Source organism: Gastrolobium bilobum, unplaced genomic scaffold, assembly GCF_033153095.1.
Source record: "Gastrolobium bilobum isolate Gb01-03AN ecotype WA unplaced genomic scaffold, APGP_CSIRO_Gbil_v1 utg7104, whole genome shotgun sequence".
In the NCBI taxonomy this organism is placed as follows: Eukaryota; Viridiplantae; Streptophyta; class Magnoliopsida; order Fabales; family Fabaceae; genus Gastrolobium; species Gastrolobium bilobum.
Window position 1 is genome coordinate 457979 of NW_026898416.1, and position 26338 is coordinate 484316.

At 33.2% G+C, this 26338-nt stretch overlaps 1 protein-coding gene and 2 pseudogenes across 1 annotated transcript; 1 reads left to right on the forward strand and 2 right to left on the reverse strand.

Moving 5' to 3' along the window:
- Positions 1-888: 888 nt before the first annotated feature.
- Positions 889-7369, reverse strand: LOC133316084 (glutathione S-transferase T2-like). Its single transcript, XM_061517783.1, has 8 exons — positions 7303-7369; positions 4606-5106; positions 3641-3754; positions 3474-3534; positions 3255-3308; positions 2785-2864; positions 1957-2162; positions 889-1653 (listed from the first exon to the last, which is right to left on the reverse strand). The coding sequence occupies exons 1-8, from the start codon at positions 7367-7369 to the stop codon at positions 1432-1434; spliced, it is 1305 nt and encodes a 434-aa protein (XP_061373767.1). The 3' UTR covers positions 889-1431.
- Positions 7370-9396: 2027 nt separating this feature from the next.
- LOC133316075 (uncharacterized) lies at positions 9397-11580 on the forward strand (annotated as a pseudogene).
- Positions 11581-12085: 505 nt separating this feature from the next.
- Positions 12086-24614, reverse strand: LOC133316085 (subtilisin-like protease SBT5.4; annotated as a pseudogene).
- Between the last annotated feature and the right edge of the window lie 1724 nt (positions 24615-26338).

A 26338-nucleotide genomic window follows, 5' to 3' on the forward strand; every position in this document is an offset into this window, starting at 1 on the left:
CGAAAATACTCATCATGGTGTTGGTTGAAGTTCTCTAAATTTCATATTTCAATGTTTAAAAATGTGGCCTTATAATGATTCTTGTGTTGCTTTGTTAGTCCTATATTGTAATCTTAGGATCACATTCTTTTGGTACAAACCCTTCATTAGTTGATCTGGAAAATGTCACAAACTCTCGTTATGATTTGCTTGGATCTCACCTTGGAAGGTATATAATTTAACCATATATAAATACATGAAGTTCTCTGATCGACAAACCAATATGAACTCATTGTATGTATTTTTTCTTACATAGCACCGAGAGGGCCAAAGATGCAATCTTTTACTCCTATAATAAATATATTAATGGCTTTGCTGCAATACTTGATGAAGATGAAGCAGCAAAGTGTGCAGGTATATATGTCGTTCAACTTCATGCATTATCTCACGTAACTCTTTGGCCCTCTCAAGTAACTCTTTCTCAGACTCTCTTTTCTTCTCCCAATTTTTCTCACAAGTGTTTCAACTCACAACTGTTTCAACACTTTATTTTCTCACACTTTTCAATCACTTAGAGCCTGGTTCGATCGTGTCTCAACAAAAGATGGCGGAGATGATTCAACCTCAAATTCCAAAATTGACAAAGACAAACTATGGTAATTGGAGCACTCACATGAAGACTCTTTTGGGTTCACAAAATGTCTGGGATCTTGTTGAAACTGGATACTTAGAGCCTATAGATGCAGCCGCTGAAGCAGCTATGACAGATGCGCATAGAAGGACACTTAAAGAATCACGTAGGAAAGACAAGAAAGCTCTGATACCAATTGTTGGAATTTCAATTCATTTGATACCACTTGTTGGAAATACAATAATAAAGAACACAAACTAACAAAACAAAGAACAATATTATTATATCAAACTTTTACATATATAAAACACAAGTGTTACAACACTAAGACTAATTTTTCTCTCAAGATAACTCTTTCTCAAACTTTCTCTTTTTAACCCAATTTTTCTCACAAGTGTTTCAACTCACAAAAACAAGTGTTACAACACTATGACTAATTTTTCTCTCAAGTAACTATTTCTCAAACTCTCTTTTCTTCTCCCAATTCTTCTCACAAGTGTTTCTATTCACAACTATTTCAACACTTTATTTTCTCACACACTTTCAAACTTTCTATCCACTCATCTAATTCCTAACATACTACATATATGCAGATGTACATGGAAGATTTTAACTTGAACTTCTATCATAACAACCACACACTAAATACAACTTATAGTGATAGGATAAGATTTCCAACTCAGCATGGGTTGGCAATGGATAGAATTCAAGAAAGATTTGGATTCTTCTAGAGTCTTCAAGCTTCTCCAAGTCTCCACAAGCTTCCATGAGTTTTCTTCAAGCATCCATAATCTTCTACAACTTTTGACTTCTATCATATTCTAAACACTTCTAGCATCCATCCCGCCATCTTCCTGATTAGTTTGCTGCATCGAAAACTTCATTTTCAACTTATAGAGAACATTATGAACTTCATCAAAATGAGGCCTCGTTGCATTTCTTGTGCTCTCAATCCACTGCTGAACTTTCTTGTGGGGACCGAGAATACGATCACGATCCTTCTTATCTAAAAGCTGCATCCAAAAATCCTTCTTATCTAAAAGCTGCATCCAAAAAAAAAAGTCACTATCACGATTCCCTTTGAGGAGAGGATCAATATTCTGTCATGCATGTCACATTTGTAGGTAAATAGCTTTTAAGTAGGCCAACATTAACGGTAAGAAATATCTCCTTCCTTTAGCCAAACCAAATTCGAATAGATAACAAGTCACACTATGCTAACCAAAAAACTGTCTACAATTCATCTTTTTTGAACTCACAAGCAAAAATCTTGATCAAAAAAGTAAAACCATCCCCCATGTCATGACACAAAGAAATTTTTATGTTATAGGAACTCCCCCGTTTACCTCTAATTGCATAATTTCGCAAACCAGACTGAGATCGACTATGGACAGTTGCAGGCCACCAAGCAAGTACCGACCATTTCCCTTAAGCCATATGTTCTCTATTTTTGAAAGAGATGATATCAAAATGTTCTCAGCTTCAACAGCTGCTTGTCGGTTTAGTGGTAGACCCAATATCGGAGCTAGTACAGTATTTAGAACAAATGTGGCTAGAACAAAAATAAGAAGACTAGGTCATCAAAAGTGAGGAAGCAGGAAAAAATTTGCATGCAGAAGAAAAACAACATCTTCACCCAAGATCAAAGGAAATTACTCGGCAGAAATTAATACAAAGCATGACATTAAAATCACATGCACAAGAAGAATGTAAATCATTCTCAAAATATATGGCATTACCAGAATGATACAAACTCTAAAGCAAATAACTTTGCCACTGACAGGAAGTCACAAAGAAAGGCTGAACTACTTATATACTGTCATCTACAACTAATTAAATTGTCCAGAGTAAATAGTGCTTGAACATATTTTCTAAAGCTTAACCATTATTTTATAGCTACTTTTAGTCGTTATTTACTTGATTAAACTTCAGTATTTCCAAATGGAACAACAAATTCCACCAAAATCCCAGAATATAGAGCTATCCAATCCAATACACAAGCTAAACATGACATTAATCCCTGATTTATTACATTGAGATTACTGGAATGAGGCCAATATAAATATCAGTTTACGAATTTTCAGGTTAGACTGTTAGTTTCACTTTCAAGACAACAAAGAAATTTGATTACTGAAACCAAATAAACAAAAGGGTTCCATTGAGCTAAGATTCACCTGCCCCACGATGCAAATTCAGGTGATGCCAATCTAAGACCGAGTGAATTTTAGCTCTCCTGGAAATATCAGCTGGGTACCTAATGGAATGAATAGTACAAAAAATGTTAAAAAACAGACAACAGAAGTGTATGTCTTCACAAAATAAGGTATCAATATGTCCATCATGTATGTAACGACTAGCATACACAAAGGCAAATCTTACAGTATGATCCCTTGTTTAAGTTTCATCAGTTTAGTTACGACTAAACAAAGGTGAATATACTGTATGATACACATATAAACTATGTGACTAACATTAGTAGCCAAAGAACACCACTTCCTGAGGTTGCTATGTTAAGAAACAATACAACATATAGCTAATGAAACTCAAGCTCAACCCAATACCCTCCCTACCCTCTGTTCATACACATATCTTGAATTCATAAATAAGTTTGCAATTAAATTTTGTAAAGAAGTACAATACTAACCAATGGTCTGCAACTCCAGGAAAGGCAGAAGCAAGATAGATAAGAATTGCATGGCTGTAGAGAAGAAAAGAACACATACATAAATTAATATGAAAAAGAAGAAAATTCCATATCATGAAATTAGTTAATAATTAATTGTAGCCAGCAATAACCCAATCAAAGAAGCAAAACATAAAGACAATCATAATGAATATTCACATTATACATCAATTGAAGTACCTCTCAAATAGTTTGAACCTTCCATCAACAATAGCGGGGAGTTTCTTGAAAGGATTAATCGCTGAAGGGAAAATCCAAGAAGAGCAATTAAGTGGAAGATGAGTGTGGTGTTTGACAAGTTATGTGCAAAGCAACCATACTAATTAATTAATTAATAAATAAATAACCTTGAAATTCGGGAGATGATTGCTGACGTTTGGATATTTCCACTTTGATATAAAACACAAGTGTTACAACACTAAGATTAATTTTTCTCTCAAGATAACTCTTTCTCAAACTTTCTCTTTTTCACCCAATTTTTCTTACAAGTGTTTCAACTCACAAAAACAAGTGTTACAACACTATGATCTCAAGTAACTCTTTCTCAAACTCTCTTTTCTTTTCCCAATTTTTCTCACAAGTGTTTCAACTCACAACTGTTTCAATACTTTATTTTCTCACACACTTTTCAATCTTTCTATCCACTCATCTAATGCCTAACATACTACATATATAAAGATGTACATGGAAGATTTTAACTTGAACTTGACAACCTATTATAACCACTAGCCATCATCTTTGACCATTCTTGTAACTTTCTAGTCTTCAAATTGAATTTGACAACTTATAACAACCACACATTAAATACAACTTATAGTGATAGGATAAGATTTTCAACTCATCATGGGTTGACAATGGATATAATTCAAGAAAGATTTGGATTCTTCTAGAGTCTTCAAGCTTCTCCAAGTCTCCACAAGCTTCCATGAGTTTTCTTCAAGCATCCATAATCTTCTATAACTTTTGACTTCTATCATATTCTAAACACTTCTAGCATGATGGAGATTAGAGATGATGTGGCAAAATCTAAATTTTATTTCTAACAATATGTATGTTTAATAATGAATATTTTCCTAAGAGATTTTTCTCGGGCTACATTTTATGAAATCTAAGTTATCTCTTCCCTGCATAAGTTCTGTGACTTACAATAGTACACATTCAATGTGTAAGGCCAAAACTCAGAGGTACTAGAAACTTAACTTCTTATAATGGAAACTAAAAAAAAAGCTGATTTTTTTTCGTAGTCGCAAATTTTTTTTTTTTTTTTTGGTAGACAAAAGGCTCAAGGCCAAACAAAAAACAGAAACCTAACTAGGACTACGAACAATACGATCCCTCCCAACTGATGCAAGATCAGCCAGATATAACAGATGGATACCCCCTGGTGGTTCTTCAAAGAAGATCTGATTCGCTAGATCTGTATGATCCAGAAGATAGTTAGTCATCCAATCTGCACAAGCATTTTCCTCTTTATATTTGTGATAAATCCGCACCTCCCAATCTTTTTGAATCCATGTTCGTATACGAGATAACAAACGTACCTCACGAACTGTTGCACCCCCTTTGGTGAGCCCAGTGATTGCCACTAAGGAATCACTTTCAATAATGACGTGTTTGTAACCTGCATTCCAAGCCTCCTTCAAACCATGCCAAATTCCCCACAACTCGGCTCGGAAAGCTGTGCACCTCCCCAGCCGGATAGCATAACCTCGCAGCCAAAGACCTTGAGAATTACGTAACACTCTACCGCAAGCAGCTAATCCAGGATTACCTCTAGCAGCACCGTCAGTATTAATCTTCACATAACCCTCCTCTGGGAATTGCCAACTAACAGTCACGTGACTAAGCCCATTTCTACACTGCAGAAGTTGAGATTCGCGATAAGCATTATCAATATCCCTAACAAGTCGCAAATTTTATTTGCGATGGAATTTGATCATTTGTAATGGATATTGCCCGTCGTAAATAAGCTTTTTTTTAGTAGGGGTAAATTTTTTATGTTGTATTTAACCTGGGTATTTAGAGAAATTAATTCATCCTCTTAACTTGGGAGAACCAAAATATTATACTGATTGACACAATTTTATTTATTTCTGATAGTGCAATAAAATATGAAGTTAATTACAGATTTTATAGCTTGTACATATTTAACTTGAAAACTTTCTCAGAATGGAGCAGATCATAGAAAAATATCAGAGATCTACAGGAAGTCACATAATGGAACGTAATCATCCCTGAGTATTAGGCTCATGTGTTAATATTATGAAAATTAGCTTGCATGAGTTCAGTTATAAAGAAAAGAAAAAAAATTATATATATATATATATATATATATATATATATATATATAAAAGCCACCACATTTAGACTTGTTAATTATTAAATGAAGGATCTCAAAAATAATGTTAAAGATAAATTCTTAATTATCCCTTTACACTGAACAATCCAATAAAAAGATCCGCTATTCCCTTTCCTTTCCTTTTTTTTTTTAATAAAAACAATTGTTTCCTTCACTTAAAATGCTTTGAAGAAAGCAATGAAATTTCATTGGTACATTGATAAAAGTAACATTTTTTTTTAAAAAAAATTATCAAAATATTATGGTTTAAAAATCATTTGCCAAGAAACATTCATAACCATTGATGGAAGTATCATTTTCTCCGGAATACGACCTCATGAACCAGCCTTCGAATCAACTCTACTTTGTTGTTAATCTCTATAATGGATTTCTTTCCAAGAAACAAATATCTTTTTAAAAAAAATTAAAACTAATAAACACATAAACATTTTTCAAAGAACAATGTAGCTTTGAGTTTCTCAATGCACTAGAGAACTTAGAAGCAGAATTTTTCCGTTAATCTTAAAATAAAATTTTTATAATTTAGTTTTCCTTTCTTGTAATTAATTTTATTATTCATTTTATTTTATTTGAGTTAAGCAAATATTTTAAAATTATTAAAAAATTTGCACAACTAATTTTAGATAACCATTTTTTAAATGGATGTATCACAGATATAGTAAAATTAAATTTTCGTCCTTCAATGTGTATAATCAGATTCCCGAACCTTGCTTTATATTTTTAAAAAGACCAATTTGTAAAATATAAATAAATTTTCAATTTTTTTAATCAAATAAAAATTGTCACGACTCCATGTTTTTATCCTTTAAATAGATTTTGGGTCGTTACACACTCGTTAGCCACGAGAGTGCAAGTTTTTTTTTTGTTTTTTTTTCATATGAATTTTATAAATTTGGGCCGTCTCTCTCTCTCTCTCTTGTCGTTTTTTGTTCCAACTTCATCTTTTTTTTCAATATCTTCTCCTTCGATTCTCTTGTTACAAAGCATTTGAGGTATTTTATTAGTGGTTTTTTTTTTTTGTTGCTTTTATCATTCTTATTGTATAATTTCATGTCTCAAATATTTAGACTTCCGCTATAACATTGTATTTTTCTGAGAAGACTGGGACGGGACCATGGTCGTCCCTCCCAAAATAGAAAAAAAAATGACGGTAAGATAAAAAATTAAAAAGAAAATGATAGAAATGAAAGAAAATTTTTTATTTATAAAAAAGAACCACCGAATAAATGATACGCTCGGAGCATGTTAAATTTTTTCTATTTTTCTCGGCTACGGAGACATCAAGGTAAGGTTGTATTCTCTGTTTTTTCTTGGCCTGGATTCAATAGTTTCCATTTTGGTCTTGATGTGAATATCGGAGAAGAATTATGTTTTTTTTATTCATCTCTTGCTCCTTTGATTTTGTTGATCATTTAAACTGGGTAAAACTTAAAGTTTATCATCAACATATATATTTTGCAATGGAATGTTCAGTTTTGATTAGTCATGATGTTTTGGCCTGGCTTGTCTTGTTCTCTCTTGTGCTCACATTTTAATGGATATTCATCAGATTTATTTGGAAAGTCTATCGCTTTCATTTGTGTTTTGTAGTCATTAATTTCCATTTATTCTACTGAAAATGTGTGTTTATGTGTAAATTGGCACTCTTACCTGCAAGGATTTTCAACTTTATAAACTCTGTTGAAGGGGTTGAAAAAGATTCTTCTTTTGCACGCATTGAGGTGGGCATTTTTTTGTGTGATGAAGATGATTTTGATTCCTTTTATGGAGATGACGAAGGTCTAGATAGATGAATTAATTGCAGAGTATGATTGACAGAATGTTCAGACAGGGTGTTTTGACACTGATGGTAACTTATGAGGGAGTGAAGGAGATTTTTCAACAAGAAAGTGCTGAGGCTGAAAAAACTTTTTGTTTTTTCTTCGAAGATTCCAAGAAAGGAAACATTAATTATGAAGATGATGAAGGTCTACTTCCAGATGGTTTAAGAATTCAGGAAGAGTGTGTTGACCTTGATGGTGATTTACAAGGAGTGAAGGAGCTTTTTCAACAACTAAGTGTTGGGGTTAGCGATACTTTAAGTTTAGGCTGTCAACCTGGCATAGAGGACAAGAATAGTCTTGCAGGGGGCCACTCTATTAATACTGGTCGTAAAAAGGAAATCTGCCTTGTCTATATGTTGAAAAGCTGAAACCTTTTGGACATGGAAGTTATTTCTATGAGGACTTGAAGCAATGCAAGTGATTTGCGTGATCCATAATCACTTCTTTGTTCAATGGAGTTAAAGTTTGAAATTCTTTTGTTGAAATACCCTTAGCAAAGTTAAGTAGGTAGAAAAGGAGCTTCAAAGATTAGCAACAACAATAAATTATGGAGGGCCGAAAGGAATGAGAAGGCTTAATTAGGTTCTTTTGAAGTTTTTTGATTGTCTTCTTTGTTGAAGGCAAAGGTGTTGTTGTTGTTTGTTTATTTTAGTATTAGTTTATCCCTTTTTTTGTGTGTGTTTTGTAGGGTGAGTTTCCAAAGAGAGTTTTAGAGCATTTGTGGTGGCTTCCTTATCTGTTTTCTCCTTGGGTTATGTTCTTTTTCCCCTCAGTTTTGTTGTTTGTTTTGGAGGATCTCCCTTTTATTTTCTCCTTCCTATCTATGTGTTTGTGTTCAAATATAGAGTTTTATCTTTTATCTTTACCAAACAATTTACAGCTTCAAAATTGGCCTGTTATCGCAGACCATTTCTTGTTTGCTTTTCATAATTTAAAATTTTGATGTTAATCTTTTTTTCCTGTAGATATTTATTGGCAGCTCCATAACATTCTTATAGAGCTACATAATTTGAGTTACGCATGCTCATATCCTGAGACAATGTTGGGGGGCAACAATAGTAATTCTGTGCTTCCTGTTTTATTGGATGAGACTTAATTTCAGTATCAAACTAATGCAGCATATCAGCTGCAGTTGTTTGTAAATAGTAAGTTTCTCCTTCATTTTGCCATGCAATAATGAAATTAGACTAGGGTATCTCTTCCTTGTTTGTTGGACTTATGCTTTTTTTATTAGAATATGTTTGTCTTTGCTGTTTCACTGTTTATAATGTTGCTTGCTATAATTTTCTTTGCCTGTATTCTTACACAAATACTACTTTATATATTGTACTTAAAATACTGTCCACCTTTAGCCTTATATTTGCCACAGACATGATTATGGCATATTTCCTCTGAAAAAGGAGGAATGCAAGATTCTGGATTATGACTTCTTGTTATTCCATATGTAATTTTTGTGCTTGTGCGATATGTGTGGGCCTTATGTTATGGGTAATGGTAAGTACTGATTTCTGCACCTACTTATCATGCACCTTTAGCCTTATATTTGACACAGACATGATTATGACATCTTTCTTCTGAAAAAGGAGGGAATGCAAGAATCTGGATTATGATTTATTGTTATTCCATGATCCATGTGTAATTTTTTGCTTGTGTGATATGTGACGGCCTTTTGATATGGGTAATGGTAAGTACTGATTTCTGTACCTACTTATCATGCATCAGCTCTAATAAATATTGATATTGAAAATTTTAAACCTCAGAATTCTAATGTGCCCTTTCCATGGCATTTTATAAGCCAAAATGAATGTAACCGAAGGTCCTTCTTCTTGCATGAATCGTGTACAATGTCAAAAGCAATCTCAAATTAACGATGAAACTGAATAACTGATTGTTATTTTCCCTTTGAACCAATCATCCTTAGATGCCTCGTTACAAAGATGAGCCCCCAAGGGTTCGCGTCTACACCGTCTGCGATGAATCCATGTCACTTTCTATTAAAATACCCTTCTTTTCATTTACCCATCAAACTCTTTTTTTTTATTTTTTTCTTTTTCCTTTTCATTATCTCATCGGTTGGAAGCTTATTGTATTCTTTGGTTTGAAGGGTGCAGATATTTGACTGTGAAGAACGTTCCAGCATTAGGTTGTGGGGATGATTTGCTGCAACTGTTTTCATCTCATGGAGAAGTTGAAGAGTAAGTTCGTTTCCTCACCTCTAAAAAATTGCTTCTTACATTCATGTTTTTTGTTTGAATCTTTTTTCTGTTTCCAGGTGTAAGCCAATGGATGCAGAGGATTGTGAGCCATTCACTGATGTCTATTGGATCAAATTCCGCCTTTTCAGCAGTGCGAGGTTTCGTTCTGTGTTTTTTTGCCTTGCCAGATGAAATAGCTATGTTATAAATTTGAGTGTAGGGTATGTTATGTTTGAGATGGTTAAGTTGAGGGAGCATCCTATTGCCATCTATAATTTCAAGTTTGCAAAAAGAAAATTGGATGATTTTGTTTTCCTCGCAAATTGACTGCAGGTTTCATATGCTCCCCATTTCGAGAGCCTCTCCGACACAAAGGATAAATTAGAGGGAAGAAGAAGGGAGGTTTTAGTGCGATTGAACCTTAAGTTAAAGCCTGCAATGGTTGCATTTCAAAATTAGGCATATTATATAGGACACATGTTGGATTCATGTAATCAGACTCGTGCAAATATAAACAAGGCTGCATGTTATAAACCCTGCCCAGAGTAGGAGTTTTATAGCAGCAGGTTGCCTTTTTATATTATATAGGATACACAAATGTTTATTATATGAATTGCTATTACGGCATTTTTATCATTATCTACTTATCCATGTGTTCCTCATGATATCAGCTAGAAGATGCAAAGAGACTACAGCCTCAAGCTCTAGGCCTCTGATTGCCTCAGAACATTTAGATCCTAATGAAAGGTAATTTATTTTCTGTCTGCACACTGCGACTCTGTGCTTTCTGTTTAAGGCAACACATATAGGTGATTCTCTTTTCTCACTGCAAGGATGTAGAATTCCAAGGAAGGTCACACAGTGGTAATCTTCCAATAAGAACGGTTTCCTCTAGTGAGGTTTGTTGCTTCTTTGCCATGCACATACTAAAAATTTTACTCTGATCTACTTACTCTCACTTTTGAATTGAAGGAAAAAATTTGGGTGGGGAAATGAACAATTTTTTTTCTTGTGTTTAATGTTGCTGGAATATTTGCCAGGGCATTTTGAAGTTAATCGAGTTTCTTGTCTTTATTAACCTTGTCTCTGAGGACCAATTGGAAGAAACCTATATTCTGTAGTATGTTTTAAATGTTCAGCTATCTTCATATTTCTGATGGAAATTAATTTTTCACAGTAGTAGTTTTTGTTGCAATCTGTTAGGACCTGGATTGGTGGATCTGATATTATGGTTTCCCCTGTCATTAGATCTCTAACTTGGATGTTATGTGCAAAGCGAAAAGAATAATTGCTTTTTTATCTATTACCTCATACTAACATGTTCTATAAACAGGAATATTTTGCTTCGCCTTCCATGAATCAAACAGTGAGGTTTGTACGGCATAAGCTTGATAAGGTGATGTATTCTACTTCATAATATGTTTTTGGAGTCTTTGTATGGTGTTGAACTTCGAAACAATTTCTTCTTCTCATCCAGATTCGGTTTAGTGGCGAGCATCTACCAGCTGGATCTGCATCAAAGAAAACACGAGTTGATAATAGGAGGAGGATTTAATCTGTGAAATTGGAAAGCAGTAAGTAATCGTGATGTTCTTTCGGTGTCATCTACCAATGGCCATTTAACAAGTACAGCTTCTTTGAGAGAGCCTATTAGATATAGTTGTTCTTGGCGAGTGGTTTTTCAGGCTTCATTCTTGTTAGATCAAAGTTTTCCAATATTTCAAAAGCTGTAGTTATCTTGACCTTGACTCAGATAATCATTATAGGATCAAATGTTTTAGTAACCCGAAAGTTATAACTATTAAATAGAATCTTACTAAAGCAGGATGCGTAGTTCTTTTAGTTGTTTTCTTTCTCTACTGTACAAAAAATAATGTAAGGATTCCATTCCAATGGTTGCCCATCACAGCTTGAGATTTAAAGCGAGATATTAGTCAAAAGGTGACGCTTTTATCATTTGTTTCGAAGCTTGTTCATCTGTTCATCACGTTCAGAATGAGAAAGAGCAAAAATGTGACCTTGAAAAATAAAGAGAATGACAAAGATAGTACCCATGGGGTTCGAGCTAGAGTGATTAAATGTGAGCAAATTTTAATTTAATTTTGATAAATGTTTAAATATTAAATATATTTATTGAATATATAGCCGGATGCTTAGCATTATCTTTTTAAAACATTACCGAATATATGCATTGTAACGTGTAGGATACAAGTAAGTACCCATAATATATATATAGTAAATCAGTAAACCCAAGTAATTTAACAAGATATTTTAGCTCATTATGCAATATGCAGCATTAAATAAAGCAACAACTGGAAACATGTAAGATAAGTAAGTTCATTGATATATTCTCTTGTCAATTTTCAGAGACCTAACAATAAAACCCAAGGTAAATGTAGCATATCAACCTAAACCTTACATTTGTGGAGGCCCAACATCAATAGGGCTCCTGACACGATGATGCTTGCCATCGGTCCAATCCAACAACCCAAAGACATAAACAGCCTTATACTTAGTTAGCGACCTCCTGCTCAATGTAACTCTGAATTCCCTTTCTTCACCCTCTTCTTTGCGATTAATTTTCTCATTTTACATGAAAATATTTTCTCATGTTACATACATAAACATAATACATGAACGGAGTTCACAAAAAAGTGACAAAACAAAAAAATCAAGATGGGTCTCACATTTTAATTGTGAGTATAACATCATGTAAAATAAGAAAACTATTTCCCTTTCTTTCTTTAAAGCTCAGTGTGTTAGGCTCAACTGAAACTAGAACCCCTTGAGGTGCCTTGAATCCTTGATGCGCACTCTATACATGCTTGGGGACCCAACATTGGTAAGAGTACGAGTTACATTCATAGAATGGCGAAGGACAAACTGAGGAATCGTGATTGCTGGATAATTGAAATCTGCTAAACTGAACGACTTTAAACAAATGTAAGGCTTGTCATACAACAGCTTAATCTGGGAACTGTTGTAACCACGAGCACACAAAAGGTTCAAATAATCAACAATATTTAGGTCATAAACAAGTCCAGGGTCCGCAGCACGACCAGGTTGAATGTGCCCTGCACCATAGGCAAATGGATTTGCCTTTTTCAGTGACGAATTCATCATAGAACTTCCCGAGTTATCTTTTATTCTTGCTGCAAAAAGGCATGAATTTAAAGGGTGGTATAAGAAAATAAAAGGCATGCATAGTCTAAAAGGTGCGGAAACAATCTACTTTACCAGTGGTCATGATTGCTGACTTAAAAGCAGCTGGACTCCAATCAGGATGAAGTGATTTGAGCAACCCAGCAAGGCCAGAAACATGAGGACATGCCATCGAAGTTCCTGACATAGTAATGAAAGGAGTTATGCGTTTGTCAGATGTTTTTTCTGTTGCATATGCGGCTTCAGTCAGCATAAGCAGCAATGATGTCAACTCCTGGTGCGGTGATGTCAGGCTGAAACATAAAACAAAAATTGACTATTGCATCTTCACTTCAGATTTAAGAAAGGTGATTCTATTATAATGATCTAAACAAACATTAAACCTTGAGGATAGTTGGCTAGAGAATATTAGGGCCCCTTGATGAAAATGCAGCAACAAATGGAGCTGGCTTTATACCCAATTCAGTTTTCAACTCTAGAAATTCCAGCCAAAGGAAACCTGCAACATATTCATAATATAAAATGCATTGAATAAGCTCAAGTATGGAATAATTAAAAACTAGGGAGCATGAGGAAGAAAATTACTTGGTGCGGCTGATGTAATTAAAAATGTAATTTCCATCCTCAAAGTTAACATGTGCAACAGGAAGCACATGAAGGTCAGCATCAATTTGATACCCCGAGTCCTTGTCATTAGCCAAAATCATTCCAACAGCGCCTGCACTACCAGCTATGTTGAGATATATAGTCCTACATTGGTTGTATGTGCAACTAATGTGGAGTTTATAAGGGCACTCTCACCCTTTGAGCTAGCTTTTGGGGTGGTGTATCCCAAGGTTCTTTACATGGTATCAGAGTCTCGCCGCCCCCCACTTTCTCTTGTGGCGTTTCTTAGCACAGGTAGGCGGGCCTGTTGCATTGTCCACTCTTCAAGCCCAATGGGCTCTCGTGTGAGGGGGCGTGTTGAGATATATAGTCCCACATTGGTTGTATGTGCAACTAATGTGGAGTTTATAAAGCCTTGAGCACTCTCACCCTTTGAGCTAACTTTTGAGATGATGTATCCCAAGGTTCTTTACAAACTACCACACCTTTTTCAATCTTTTCAAAACCACCAGAGAGACAGACCAATATTTTTCCCTTCGCCTCCTTAGGATCAAGAGTTCCTTTATCGCAAAGGAGGCTACAACAAAACAATTAACAAGATTATAAGATAATATCCTCAATAGAAACGGTATTCGAGAAGATCAACTTGATATAATTATTGTTGCATCAGTATCATCTCTGGCATTAGCATCACTGATCAATGGGTACAACTTATTAGATGGTAAGCCAGACTCAGAAATGCTTGCTCCCAAACAATAACAGAACGAACAGGAGATAGGTTAGATGCCACGTGAGCCTCTTAGGCTCAGGATGTAGATTTTTCTTGTACTTGATATTGGAAATGTTAGCAGCAAAATTCCCATAAGGAGGTTAATAATGTGAAAAATGATGAAGAGGTGAATTCGGTAGAGATTGATTCTATGTTGCAACTTAATGTCAAGCACCAATTCAATTCAAAATCTTAAGGCATAGGATAAGGTTATATTAATGATTTTATATCTCTCTAACATATCTCTTTTAAGGTTTTGAATTAAAATAATTCTTTACACTTTACAAAGAAATTAAAAAAAAAAAAGACATAAGTTTTTATATAACAAGAAAGATAAAGTGTAAAAGAAAATATACCTTGATGATTTTATTCACCAAATGTAACATAACTAGTGAACTCTCTATCAAATGTGTTTGCTTTCATCTAATAAATTATAATCGTTGAATAAATTATAACAGTTGATTGATGGAAATTGGTTAGAATCTAAAATGATATATGATTATATATCAATTAAAAGGAGGGGAAGGATATTGTGACAACCAAATTGTGTTACTACCAAGTGACTACCAATCCATCTCACCGTTAGATCGATTATGTTGATCCAACGGTTATATTTATTTCCATCTTTGTATGATCATGATTCCCCATATTTAAAGTGAAAGCATTAAATATGGAAAATCATAACCATACAAAGGTGAAAATAAATATAAAGTATTAAATTTGGGAAATCATGACCATACAAAGATGAAAATAAATATAACCGTTAGATCAACATAATCGATCTAACAGTGAGATTGATTGGTAGTCACTTGGTAGTAACACAACTTGATTCTCACAATATCCTTCCCCTTAAAAAGGATAGATATTTTTCCTATGGATTTCATGCTGAAGTCACTACAGTTATGCCGCGCGTTGGTAGCTGCATGGAAGGACCTTGTGGAAATACCATTTTGAAAATATTCAGAGGGATAATCAGAACCCAAAGAAACCGAAAGCACATCAACGCCATCACTCATGGTAGCTTCGAAAGCAGCCAAAATGTCTGCATCATAACATACACCTCCCGACCAGCACACTTTATAGGCAGCAACACGTGCTTTTGGTGATCCACCACTTGCTGTTCCATTACCATAGCCAAATACACATGCTCCAGCAACAAAATTATCCCAGCAGAAGATAAAGTATATAATGGCGAAGCATTAATCAATTGGCTAAACAGAAAGAAGAACGAACAGAAGGATTGCGAGAAAATAATATTCTTCTTTTCTTATTTTTATTTAACAAAAAACAACTTTAATAATAGGATTCTCCAAGCCTTAAATAGGCAAAATAAAATAACAAAAAAGTAAATAACTATAATAATGTGCAATCAAAGGAGATAAGACACAATCAACGCACATTCAAATATAATCTAAAAATAACAAAAAGAAAAATAATTAAAAATTATTGGAAAGTCCTAAACTATTGAATAAATTATAAAAAAGCTCAATCCAAGTTAGTCAGCTCGGGTGCATTATCTTCCCTCGCTAGGAAACAATGCACACTCAAATATAATGCACAATCAACACACAGTCAAACATAATCTAAAAATAACAAAAAAAAATATAATTAACAATTATTGAAAAGCTCTCAACTATGGAATAAATTATAAAAAAGCTCAATCCAAATCAATAAACTCAAGTGCATCGTTACGTGTACCATGACCTTCATAATCTCGTGCACTAACGAATGGGTCAATTAGTGCTTTACCATTAGATGCCAGAAATCCTTTGTAAAAATATCTTGCTCCAAAAAGTTAGAGAATAAATTGTGAAGCATGATCTCTGTTGATTAATGTGTATACCAAGAAAGAACTGATCTCAAGAAAAATGATCTTTTTCTGAACACAAGCACCATACTTACCCATGTTTTCTAAGAGCATATCCCAGATTCCCAATTATGCATCAGGCGAAATTTGATGCTCAAAGAACTCCTAAAATATGAAGAAGAAAGAGAGAAGGTTTTTACAAATAAAAAAATCAAATATTTAAAGGAAGTATGGTCAAATAATGAGAAAGAAAATTGAAGAAAAGGGACATGAAGAGTAAGGAACCGGCACATGAGAAGCCTTGACATGAGAAGTTTTAGGTCCATATCTTTCATTCTCAACCGTAAGGTTGACCCACTTGAGTGCCTAGAACTTGGATAGATAATTTGATGTTCTGACATAGAGATTACAGATCTGATCAGTTCAAGTTATAATTTAATTTTTAGGGCTGCATGTGGTGGGGATAGATTTCATTTTCAACCACATATGTGATATGTATGTTTGACAATGAATATTTTCCTAAGAGATTTTTCTCGGGCTACATATTATGAAATCTAGGATATTTCTTCCCTGCATCAGTTCTGTTATTAGACATGAGCTCCTTACAGTTTGAGGACTTGACTAAACTTGAAGAAGAATTGGAGAACTCTGTTGCAAAGGTTCGAAATCGTTAGGTAGCATCACTCTATCTTCCTTCTTCTAATAGATTTTATCTTTTTTCCTCAGCTATGATTTGTCTTTGTTCAACTTTCTTGTTAGCATCATTTTCAGCTAGCCTTAGTTATGAGACATTAAAAATTACATAATTTAACTTTTTTTTATTCTATCACCTAAACTTCACCGGATTGTGTTACAAAATAAAGTTTGTGTGTGTGAAAATTAATAATGATTGGAAAATTACTCACGAATTTTCACGATTTCATCTTCAACAAATTGTTTTACAAGATTATTTTTCGTGCAGAATGAGCTCTTGCAACAGCAAATGGAGAATCTGCGCATGAATGTCACATATATAATAACTCTTTTTTATTTCATATACGTTCATACAAGTACAATGGATATTATATACATTCACATATATAATTAATATCCATGATTATTCTATCTCTTCGTAATTTAGGGAAGAATTTTGGAAGATGAAAACAACAATTTGTCCACTTGGTAAGAATATGTACAAACTAATTTAAGTGCAGCTTGGAATTTAGAATCATACTATACATAAAGAAAATCTTCACAGTTTAATGGATGGTGACTTTGTGTTTGTTAACACTCACCAAGATTCAGGAGCACCGGGAAGTGTTGGAGTTTGAGAAGGCTGCAGTGGAAGCAAATAAACCAATGCAGCATCAGCAAGTAATGGATGATGATCACTTCCCATTTTTTGAAGAGCGTAGCATCCTTCAACTTGCTTCCCCTATCCTTCCACACCTTCAGTACACATATCTACAGTTGGCGTAGCCCAATATTCAAGACTCATGAAAATGGTATTTATATGTTAATCGCTCATGCTAACGCTAATTGTGGTTTGGGTTCGATTCTTAGTTTTTCCTCTTTAGTAGGATATATAATTCCAGTTTAAATCCTCAACGAAGTTGATATGGTCTTTTGTGAGTTTAAGTAATGCTCAAGTAATATTAATAGAGGATGATTATATTTACAAACTTTTTATTTACAAATTATACTATGTCTGACCGGTCATACTTGTAATTTGTATAAAAAAAATTGTAAACGAATACTTTAATATATATATATATATATACCATAATACCATTTGTAAATTATTGTTTTTTTCCTTAGAAAGAGAGCATATTGCTTGTTGAAAGTAACTTGTCATATATATATATATATATATATATATATATATATATATATATATGGGATCGTGACTGCTTGCAGATAGATGGAGAGGTGACTTAATTAATGATATCCGCATATAGGCATTTCCTGCTGAGGAGAATATCATGCTGCCATATATATATCCAGCTTGAAGTTGACATTAATACATACATCAAATTAATTTCAGTTGTGTGTTGAACAAATTAATTGAAATGCTTATGTTTGTTTGCATGATCCAAAGAGAAGGCAGAATACTATTGAATGGAAATCTTAGTGATTTCCATATATATTACCCAAAGAAGGGGTTGTGGATATTATTGTAGTTCTATTGTCATGAAAATTAGTTATGTTATAATTTAGTTATTAACTGGCGATATATTCCCAGCCAAGAGCTTATATATTTGTATTATATAAAAAAAAATAGTCATGATTCAATAGGATGACTTATATTATGGAAGAAATACACTAACGTTTAGTCATTAGTGGAGGGTTGCAATACTGCGAGATTGTGAGCGTTAAAGCCTATAAAAAAGAAAAGATAAAAGATATAAGCCACCACAATTAGACTTGTTAATTATTAAATGCTTCTAAAAAATAATGTTAAAGATAAATTCTTAATTATCTCTTTACACTGAACAATCCAATAAAAAGATCCGCTATTCCCTTTCCTTCTTTTTTTTTAATAAAAACAATTGTGTCCTTCGCTTAAAATAAAGCAATGAAATTTCATCGGTACATTGATAAAAGTAACATATTTTTTAAAGCAGCCAAAATGTCTGCATCATAACATACACCTCCGGACCAACACACTTTACAGGCAGCAACATGTGGCTTTTGGTGATCCAACACGGCTCATTAGATAAAGTATGTAGTGCTGAAAATACTATTTTTCTTTTCTTAATTTTATTTAATCAAAAATAATTTGATAATAATAGAATTTTTCAAGTCTTAAATAGTCAAAATAAAATAAAAAATAAATAACTATAATAATGCACAATCAAATGAGATAACGCACAATTAACGCATATTCAAATATAATCTAAAAATAATAAAAAGAGAAATAATTAATAATTATTGAAAAGCCCTAAATTATAGATTAAATTATAGAAAAGTTCAATCCAAGTTAGTCAGCTCGGGTGCATCATACTCCCCCGCTAGGAAACAACGCACATATCCACTAGGATTAGCCTAGTGGTGTGGGGTGTGTGTTAGGTGTTTGTAGTATAGTGGTGTGTGTTCAATTCCCATGTAATGCAAAAAAACAAAAAAACAAAACAAAACAATGCACAGTCAATTATAACGCACACTCAAATATAATCTAAAAATAACAAAAAAAATTAATAATTATTAAAAAGCCCTAAACTATGAAATAAATTATAAAAAAAAAAACTCAATCCAAATCAATCAACTCAAATGCATCATTGTGTGTATCATGACCTTCATGATCTCGTGCACTAACGAACGGGTCAATTAGTGCTTTACCATTAGATGCTAGAAATCCTTTGTAAAAATATCTTGCTCTTATAAGCTTCCTACATTTAATGAAAAAGTGAATAAAAATATCAAACAATTGACGTGTTTACAGAAAAGGGTCCTTTTTCGATTTTTCCTAAATTTGTATGTGTTTGTCTTACAAGAAAGTAACTTCTTTTATATGTTTATTAAATGGGATAAGATAGTGCAGAGGAATTTGCACGAGTAAAAAGAATGAACAGTGAAATTTATCATGATTGTTATTGGCTCCTTCAGAAGACCGAGCACGCATTTTGTAAAAAAAATTGTGTGTTGGATACCGACACATTTTGACACGTGTTCGATATGCTGTCAATTTTTTTCAACACGCGGTATCAAAACGTGTCCCAACATATTAAAATATAATATTTTTTAAAATTAACGTGTCGACGTATCATATCATATCCCGTGTGGATATCGATGCATCATAGTTGACCCCATCCCTTTGTCACTAAAACTCTTCGATTCAGGTCAAACACCTATACAAGTCACATCATTTATTACAGAGCTAATAATTGATGGAAGAACATTCTGAGCCTCCTCAAAATATCATATTAACTATTATAAAAAGCAAGAAAATTAATTTAGTTACAATGGATTATGTGGTGACTGATAAAATACAAAAGATGTTAGCACGCAAAGGAAAATAAAAATACTGCAAAATAAATCAATAAATAAAGTTGATGACTTCACATGCTTCATTCAAAACTACATTATTTGACAAATAGAATCTTACTAGATTTAATTATTAAGTGATTAAAAAAAAACCCTCTAAGAGAACAACTATTTATTTAGACGTTATAAGTTCAAAATAATAATTTGTGAAACATAATCTGGATATGGGACGAGGCCAAAACAGGAGTACTAACTCCCTGCTTGTTCCGCTCGTCTAAGTAGGAAGGAATTTCGTTCCTCACATAAATTTTTCAATTAACCTTTTTTTTTTGGAAATAATTTTTTTTTTTTTCAATTAACCTGAACTAACCTCGTCCCATTATTGATGTTTTATATTAAAAAAAACTTATAAACAATCAAAAATAGTGTTACTTCGTATTAAGATCATATTTATAAGAAAAATAAAACCAAGTTAGTAAGATTGGTTCTTATGAAAATCCGCAATCAAAATTGATTAAGTCGATTCAAGTTGAATAAAATCAACTGGCTACCAGCCAAATTCAAATTTTATAGGTTTGTCCATATTCCTTTTTCTCTATGCTTCGCACGGGTACTGCACTAATTAAGTATTAAAATAGAACACATGCAACGGCATAAAGAAAATCTTCATCCTTCATTACCACATGCCAGTGTCTAAATTTCCAATGATGATATTTTTGCCAAATGTCTTATTCCATAATGAGACCATTGGAATTACACCATGTCTCTCTAACCCGAGAAAATCCCATGAGTGAGTTGTGTGCAGTTGTCGTTCTTTGTTTAAGAAGAATGATACTACATTTGGATGCTCTACATGCACCAACATTAATAAAACTCAAAGTAACTATTTGTCAAAATATATGTGCTATGCATTATGCAGAAGATTAAACGTGAGATAATGCATGAAGTTGAACGACATATATACCTGCACACTTTGCTGCTTCATCTTCATCAAGTATTGCAACAAAGCCATTAATATATTTATTAGAAGAGTAAAAGATTGCATCTTTGGCCCTCTAGGTATTGTGTAAGAAAATACATACAATCAGTTGATATTAGTTTGTCCATCAGAGAACTTCGTGTATTTCATGCACTTTCATGCACATGAGCTAATTGACTTGGATTGGACTTTTCTATAATTTATTCCGTAGTTCAGAGTTTTTCAATAATTGTTAATTATTTTCTTTTTTGTTATTTTTAAATTATGTTTGAGTGTGCATTGATTGTGCGTTATCTCCTTTGATTGATCATGATTATAGTTATTTACTTTTTTGTTATTTTATTTTGCCTATTTAAAGCTTGAAGAACCCTATTATTATTATGTTGTTTTTGGATAAATAAAATTAGAAAAGAGAAATAGTATTTTCTCGCAATCCTTGTGTTCGTTCTTCTTTCTGTTTAGCCAATTCACTACAAGAAAACCGGGTTTTCGGGGCGGTTTACTCGCGGCCTTCGTTTTAACCGCCTCTGTATTATTTAAGCTTAACGCATTTTGTTCTGATTTTAGTTGGGACTTAGAAGATAACGCATTCAACCACTATATTGGATGAATAATAGTAGCCAAAACTCAAATCAGAATTTAGGTTCTCGTTTCTCTTTCTCTTCTACCTCTCTCTCCCCCTCTCTCTTGCTCCTCGACAAGCACCGAGTCTGAGACAGTCTCAGACTCACTGATCTTCTGATTCCTTTTCGTCTTGGTTTATGAGGTTTATTTTTTTTTCTTTATCTTCTTCTGATATCTTTGATGTGGTTTTGTGTTTCTCGTTTCCCAGATCTGAACCTTCGATCGATTTTTGAATTTTTCTAACTATTTCCCTTTATTGTTTCACCGAACCTGCAATTCCCTTTAGGGTTAGGGTTACGTTATATTTGAGACTCATATACTTCGTTGTTCACTCTCTGTTGATTGCTGCCTCAAGGTCAAAGCTCGAAACCCTTCCAAGGTTTCTCTCTCTTTCTATTTCTCTCCTATTTTCCTAGAAAATGCACAGAATCTTTCTATGAAAGTTCAATTTACGCCTACTAATCTCAAAATTTCGTAGCTTTTTTATGATGCAATTTGTGATTGGTTTGTGTAGGTAAGTAATCAATCGGTGGTTCAGAATGGTGGAGAAGGGCAAGGGTAGGAAGGAAGAGGTGGTTACCCGAGAGTACACCATCAACCTCCACAAGAGCCTCCATGGCTGGTAATCTATTATTTTTCCTGCATCTTATTCATTAGGTTGTTGTATGCTTTTTTTTTGCATTGTAAATCGCTATTTATTGGATTGAACCAACCCCATTTCTTTATGCTTTAATAATCCCTTTAATTTAGTTCATGGGTTTAGTGCTAAAGCCTAAAATTTATCATCATATGGAGAGAGAAAAAATAGTAACCAATCCTAGCTAAATGGATCTGAGATTTTCGTGGTTATAGAATAAAAGATTTTAGGAATTTTTTGCTTTTCAAAAAAAAAGATTTTAGGAATTTGTTGTATCTTATTGGGGGATTCAAACGCTGTTGTACAATATGGAGGAATTATTCCCAAAAAAGCCACCACTCATATCTAAGGTACGTGCTTGGGGGTTTCTGTGGGTACATTTGCTTGCAACATAAGCTTATACACTCAAGATGGTCAATGCCCATGAATATTTGATAATAAGTGCTCATTTAATTTTTCTTTCAAAACTTATATTTTATGCCAGGACCATGAGCGGACTTACTTTGATTCTGCTGATTGGGCACTTGGAAAGGTACTTCTGGAAAACATTCCTCTGTAATAGTTGCATAAACTGAATTTTCTGACTCTCCTCTTTGCCATCACATGAAACAGCAAGGCGGTGAGAAGCCTAAGGGACCACTTCTGGTACATGAATATAGTAAGATATACTTAGTATCATTTCTCTCACCTCTCAGGCATTTAATTTTCAATACTCTATGATTTTAAATTGTTGAGCTTATTCGATTTTTTTTTTTTTTGTTGGGGGTGGTGTTGGAATTTTCTGTTCTAAAGCAAGAGATTCTCGTAGAGTAAAATAGAGAACATAATTGAAAAGGGGAGGGAGAAGTGAAACCAAAAAGGGACTGTAAGGGAGGTTGGCTGATGTAAAAAAGCATTCCTTTTGTACCTTTTTTTTGGATTAACGTGGGATGATTCCTTATTAATTCAAGGAATCATAAAAAGGAAACACTAATTTATTCCTTAAGTATGGAACTGCAAAAGAAATAAGCTAATGGGAACATGAAAAGTAAACACTAATAGGCAGTTCTCACATAATAGGAAATCTGAATTACTACTCAAAATAAGTCATAAAGGAAATTATATATTATATACAATGATTTTTAGGAGAAGAACTTGTAATGCACATTATATACAATGACAAATTATGTGCGCTATTTTAGAAATTTAAAATATATATTATATTATATTATATTATAAATATATATATATATATATATATATATATATATATATATATATATATAAAATACAGTGGGTTCGGCCTTATACACGGCTCTTGATTTTGAACCCGACAGAGCAATTTGTGGTGTTGTTGAATTTGGCAAAGTAGTGGTGTTTTCTAAAGCTTATATATGCTTTAATTAGCATATAAATAAACTGAATAGTTATACCTTAAATAAAATGTCTATTTAGTTGTGACGATTTGGTTGCATGTCTAATAAGAACAAATTGTGATGACAGTGAAAAACAATGAGGAAGCTAAAGTTTAATGAGAAAAAGCTTTTGAAGAAGGTTAATTTTTTGGAATGGAAGAGAGAAGGGGGTCACAGAGAGAACCAGATTATGCAGCGTTACCATCTTACTGGACGTGATGATTACAAAAAGTATTATGCATAATTCATGATATTTATATTCTGATGTCAGTTGATTTCCTTTATTTTAGTTTGGCTTTTAGCTGACAAATTTATATTCATGATATTTCAAGATCTTTAAGGGCAACCTACAAGTGATTGATAAGAACGATGTGGGTTCAATTGCTAAATGGACTATTCAATACGAGAAGATCAATGAGGATGTTGAACCTGCATATGGCTACTTGGATTACTTAACCAAGGTTACTAAAGACTCTGATGTTGAACCTGCATACGGTTCAAACCGCCGCTAAGATTAAAATAAACCAGCCGCTAAAACCCGGTTTTCTTGTAGTGATAGGTTAGTGTTTTGGCATTAGTATTTATATATGATTAAATTATATACCTTCCAAGGTGAGATCCAAGCAAATCATACCGAGAGTTTGTGACATTTTTGAGATCAACTAATGAAGGATTTGGACCAAAAGAATGTGATCATAAGATTACAATATAGGACTAACAAAGCAAAACATAAATTATTATTAGGCCACATTTTTTACACATTGAAATATGAAAATTGGAGAACTTCAACCAACAGCATGATGATTATTAATATAGCTATAATAAAATGCTTTGCATTTCCACAAGAAATTCGTAACCGGTTTCATTCTTAGAAACCAGAAAACTAGTGAAAGTAATACATAAAACTTCAGACAGAACTCGCTTTTTTGATCACTTGCGCAGGTTCCGACAGCATAACGCATAGAAGAATTGAAAATAACACATGCCAAATGGTTGAAGACATTATTTGTCTCATGGATGATGTTTGTTTACAAAAGAAATTTCAATTATGTGCAAATGGTTTCTTGCTTATATAACCAACCATGTTCTGTGACTGATTGAAATCTTTCCTTTTTTAAAAGGTAGGGCGAATGGTTACATGACAACATCAATTGCATTAGGAAGAGCAAGTGCCTTCCATTTTTTCACCTTGGGGTTTTATGCTAAATAAATTCTACACATACAAATTCTATTTAGTGCATGTTTAGGAGCTTATTTTTTGTTTCTATTCTCTCCTGATAAAAAAAAGCTTAGTCAAACACAATTTAAAAAAACTCTTATAATAAAAAGAGTTTTTTTATAATGAAAAAAAAATAAAAAAGTTAAAAGCTTCTAGAAAGAGCTTTTTTTAAGATATATTTCAACATTTTGAAATTCTCATATTTAATTTTTAATTTTACCCTTTTTATTAACTTTTATTCATAAATTTTATTATTTACCCTAATAACAAATTAAAGGAATCAACAAAAAGTTCACCGCATGTTAAGGCAAAAGGAATGCAACAGAATAAACTATAGGGAAAAAAACAATTTTAATCAAAATAAATTATTATAACGAGACTAACAAAATAATACATTCACCTTTGGACAGAACGCACATACCAAGATTAAAGTCTCAGGTAAATCAATCAATGAGTATACACTAACTTCAGAGATCTGTCTTTTTTGGGCAGACAAATCACCTAGACCAATGCACCCTCAATAACTTTATTACATATAAGCTTCCAATTAAAACACACAGCTACCCTTGCTCCCTCCAATTCATGCAAAGCACAATTTGGCAGTTTCGGGCTTTACATAGGCTTTTGATAATATATATATATATATATATATATATATATATATATATATAAGAAAAATTAAAAATTCAATCACTGGACCGTCCAGTGCACTAAGTTCTCCCGCGAGAACTTAGTGCAATAAATATTATAATGGTGTTCTTCAGGTGTTCTCCCGGGAGAACATAGTTATAAATTTTACTATAACTGTGTTCTCGCAGGAGAACTTAGTGCATTGAACCGAATCTTACATCCAGTCACTGTACACTCACTAAATCCATATATATATATATATATATAGTTAGGGACAAAAGACTACAAAGAAAGAAAACTAGGGTTTGAGATATGGGATGTGGAATGATTGAGATCAAGAATCCACAACACCACCACTAGGCAAGTTACCTTCTCTAAACGAAGAACTGGTCTCATGAAGAAGACAAATGAGCTTTCTGCGCTCTGTGATGCACAAATTGGACTTATCATCTTCTCCCGCACTGGGAAGCTCTTTCAATATTGTACTGAACCCTTGAGGTGTGTATGCATAATGTATATATACCTTCATTTCATTTCTCAGATCCCTTGCTTGTATAATTTAACTTTTCATGTAGTTTCTATACACCTTTCATTCTACAATAATTAATTAGTGGCTTTCATTTTTGTGTTACTTTTTAGAATTTTGATTGATTTCTATCCTCAAATGTACTAATATATATCACTATATATATACATATATATATATATATAGTGTGTGTTTCTTTTTGTGCTTGTGATAGAAATTGATATTAAATCAAAATCTAAAGAAATTAAAAATAAATCAACTTACCCAAAAAAAAGTTAGAGAATAAATCGTGAAGCATGATCTCTGTTGATTAATGTGCATACCAAGAAAGAATTGATCTCAAGAAAAAGGA

Bases quoted from the DNA above. Each gene is read 5' to 3' on its own strand.
- LOC133316084 (XM_061517783.1), bottom strand. From the start codon at position 7,369: ATGCGTGCAAAAGAAGAATCTTTTTCAACCCCTTCAACAGAGTTTATA. The intron at 3,755-4,605 runs GTTAGGTTTCTG...GGTGAAAAAGAG, and splicing joins TCGTATTGTTCGTAGTCCTA to AAAGTTTGAGAAAGAGTTAT. The intron at 2,163-2,784 runs GTGAATCTTAGC...TTTTTGTTCTAG, and splicing joins GAATTTGCATCGTGGGGCAG to CCACATTTGTTCTAAATACT.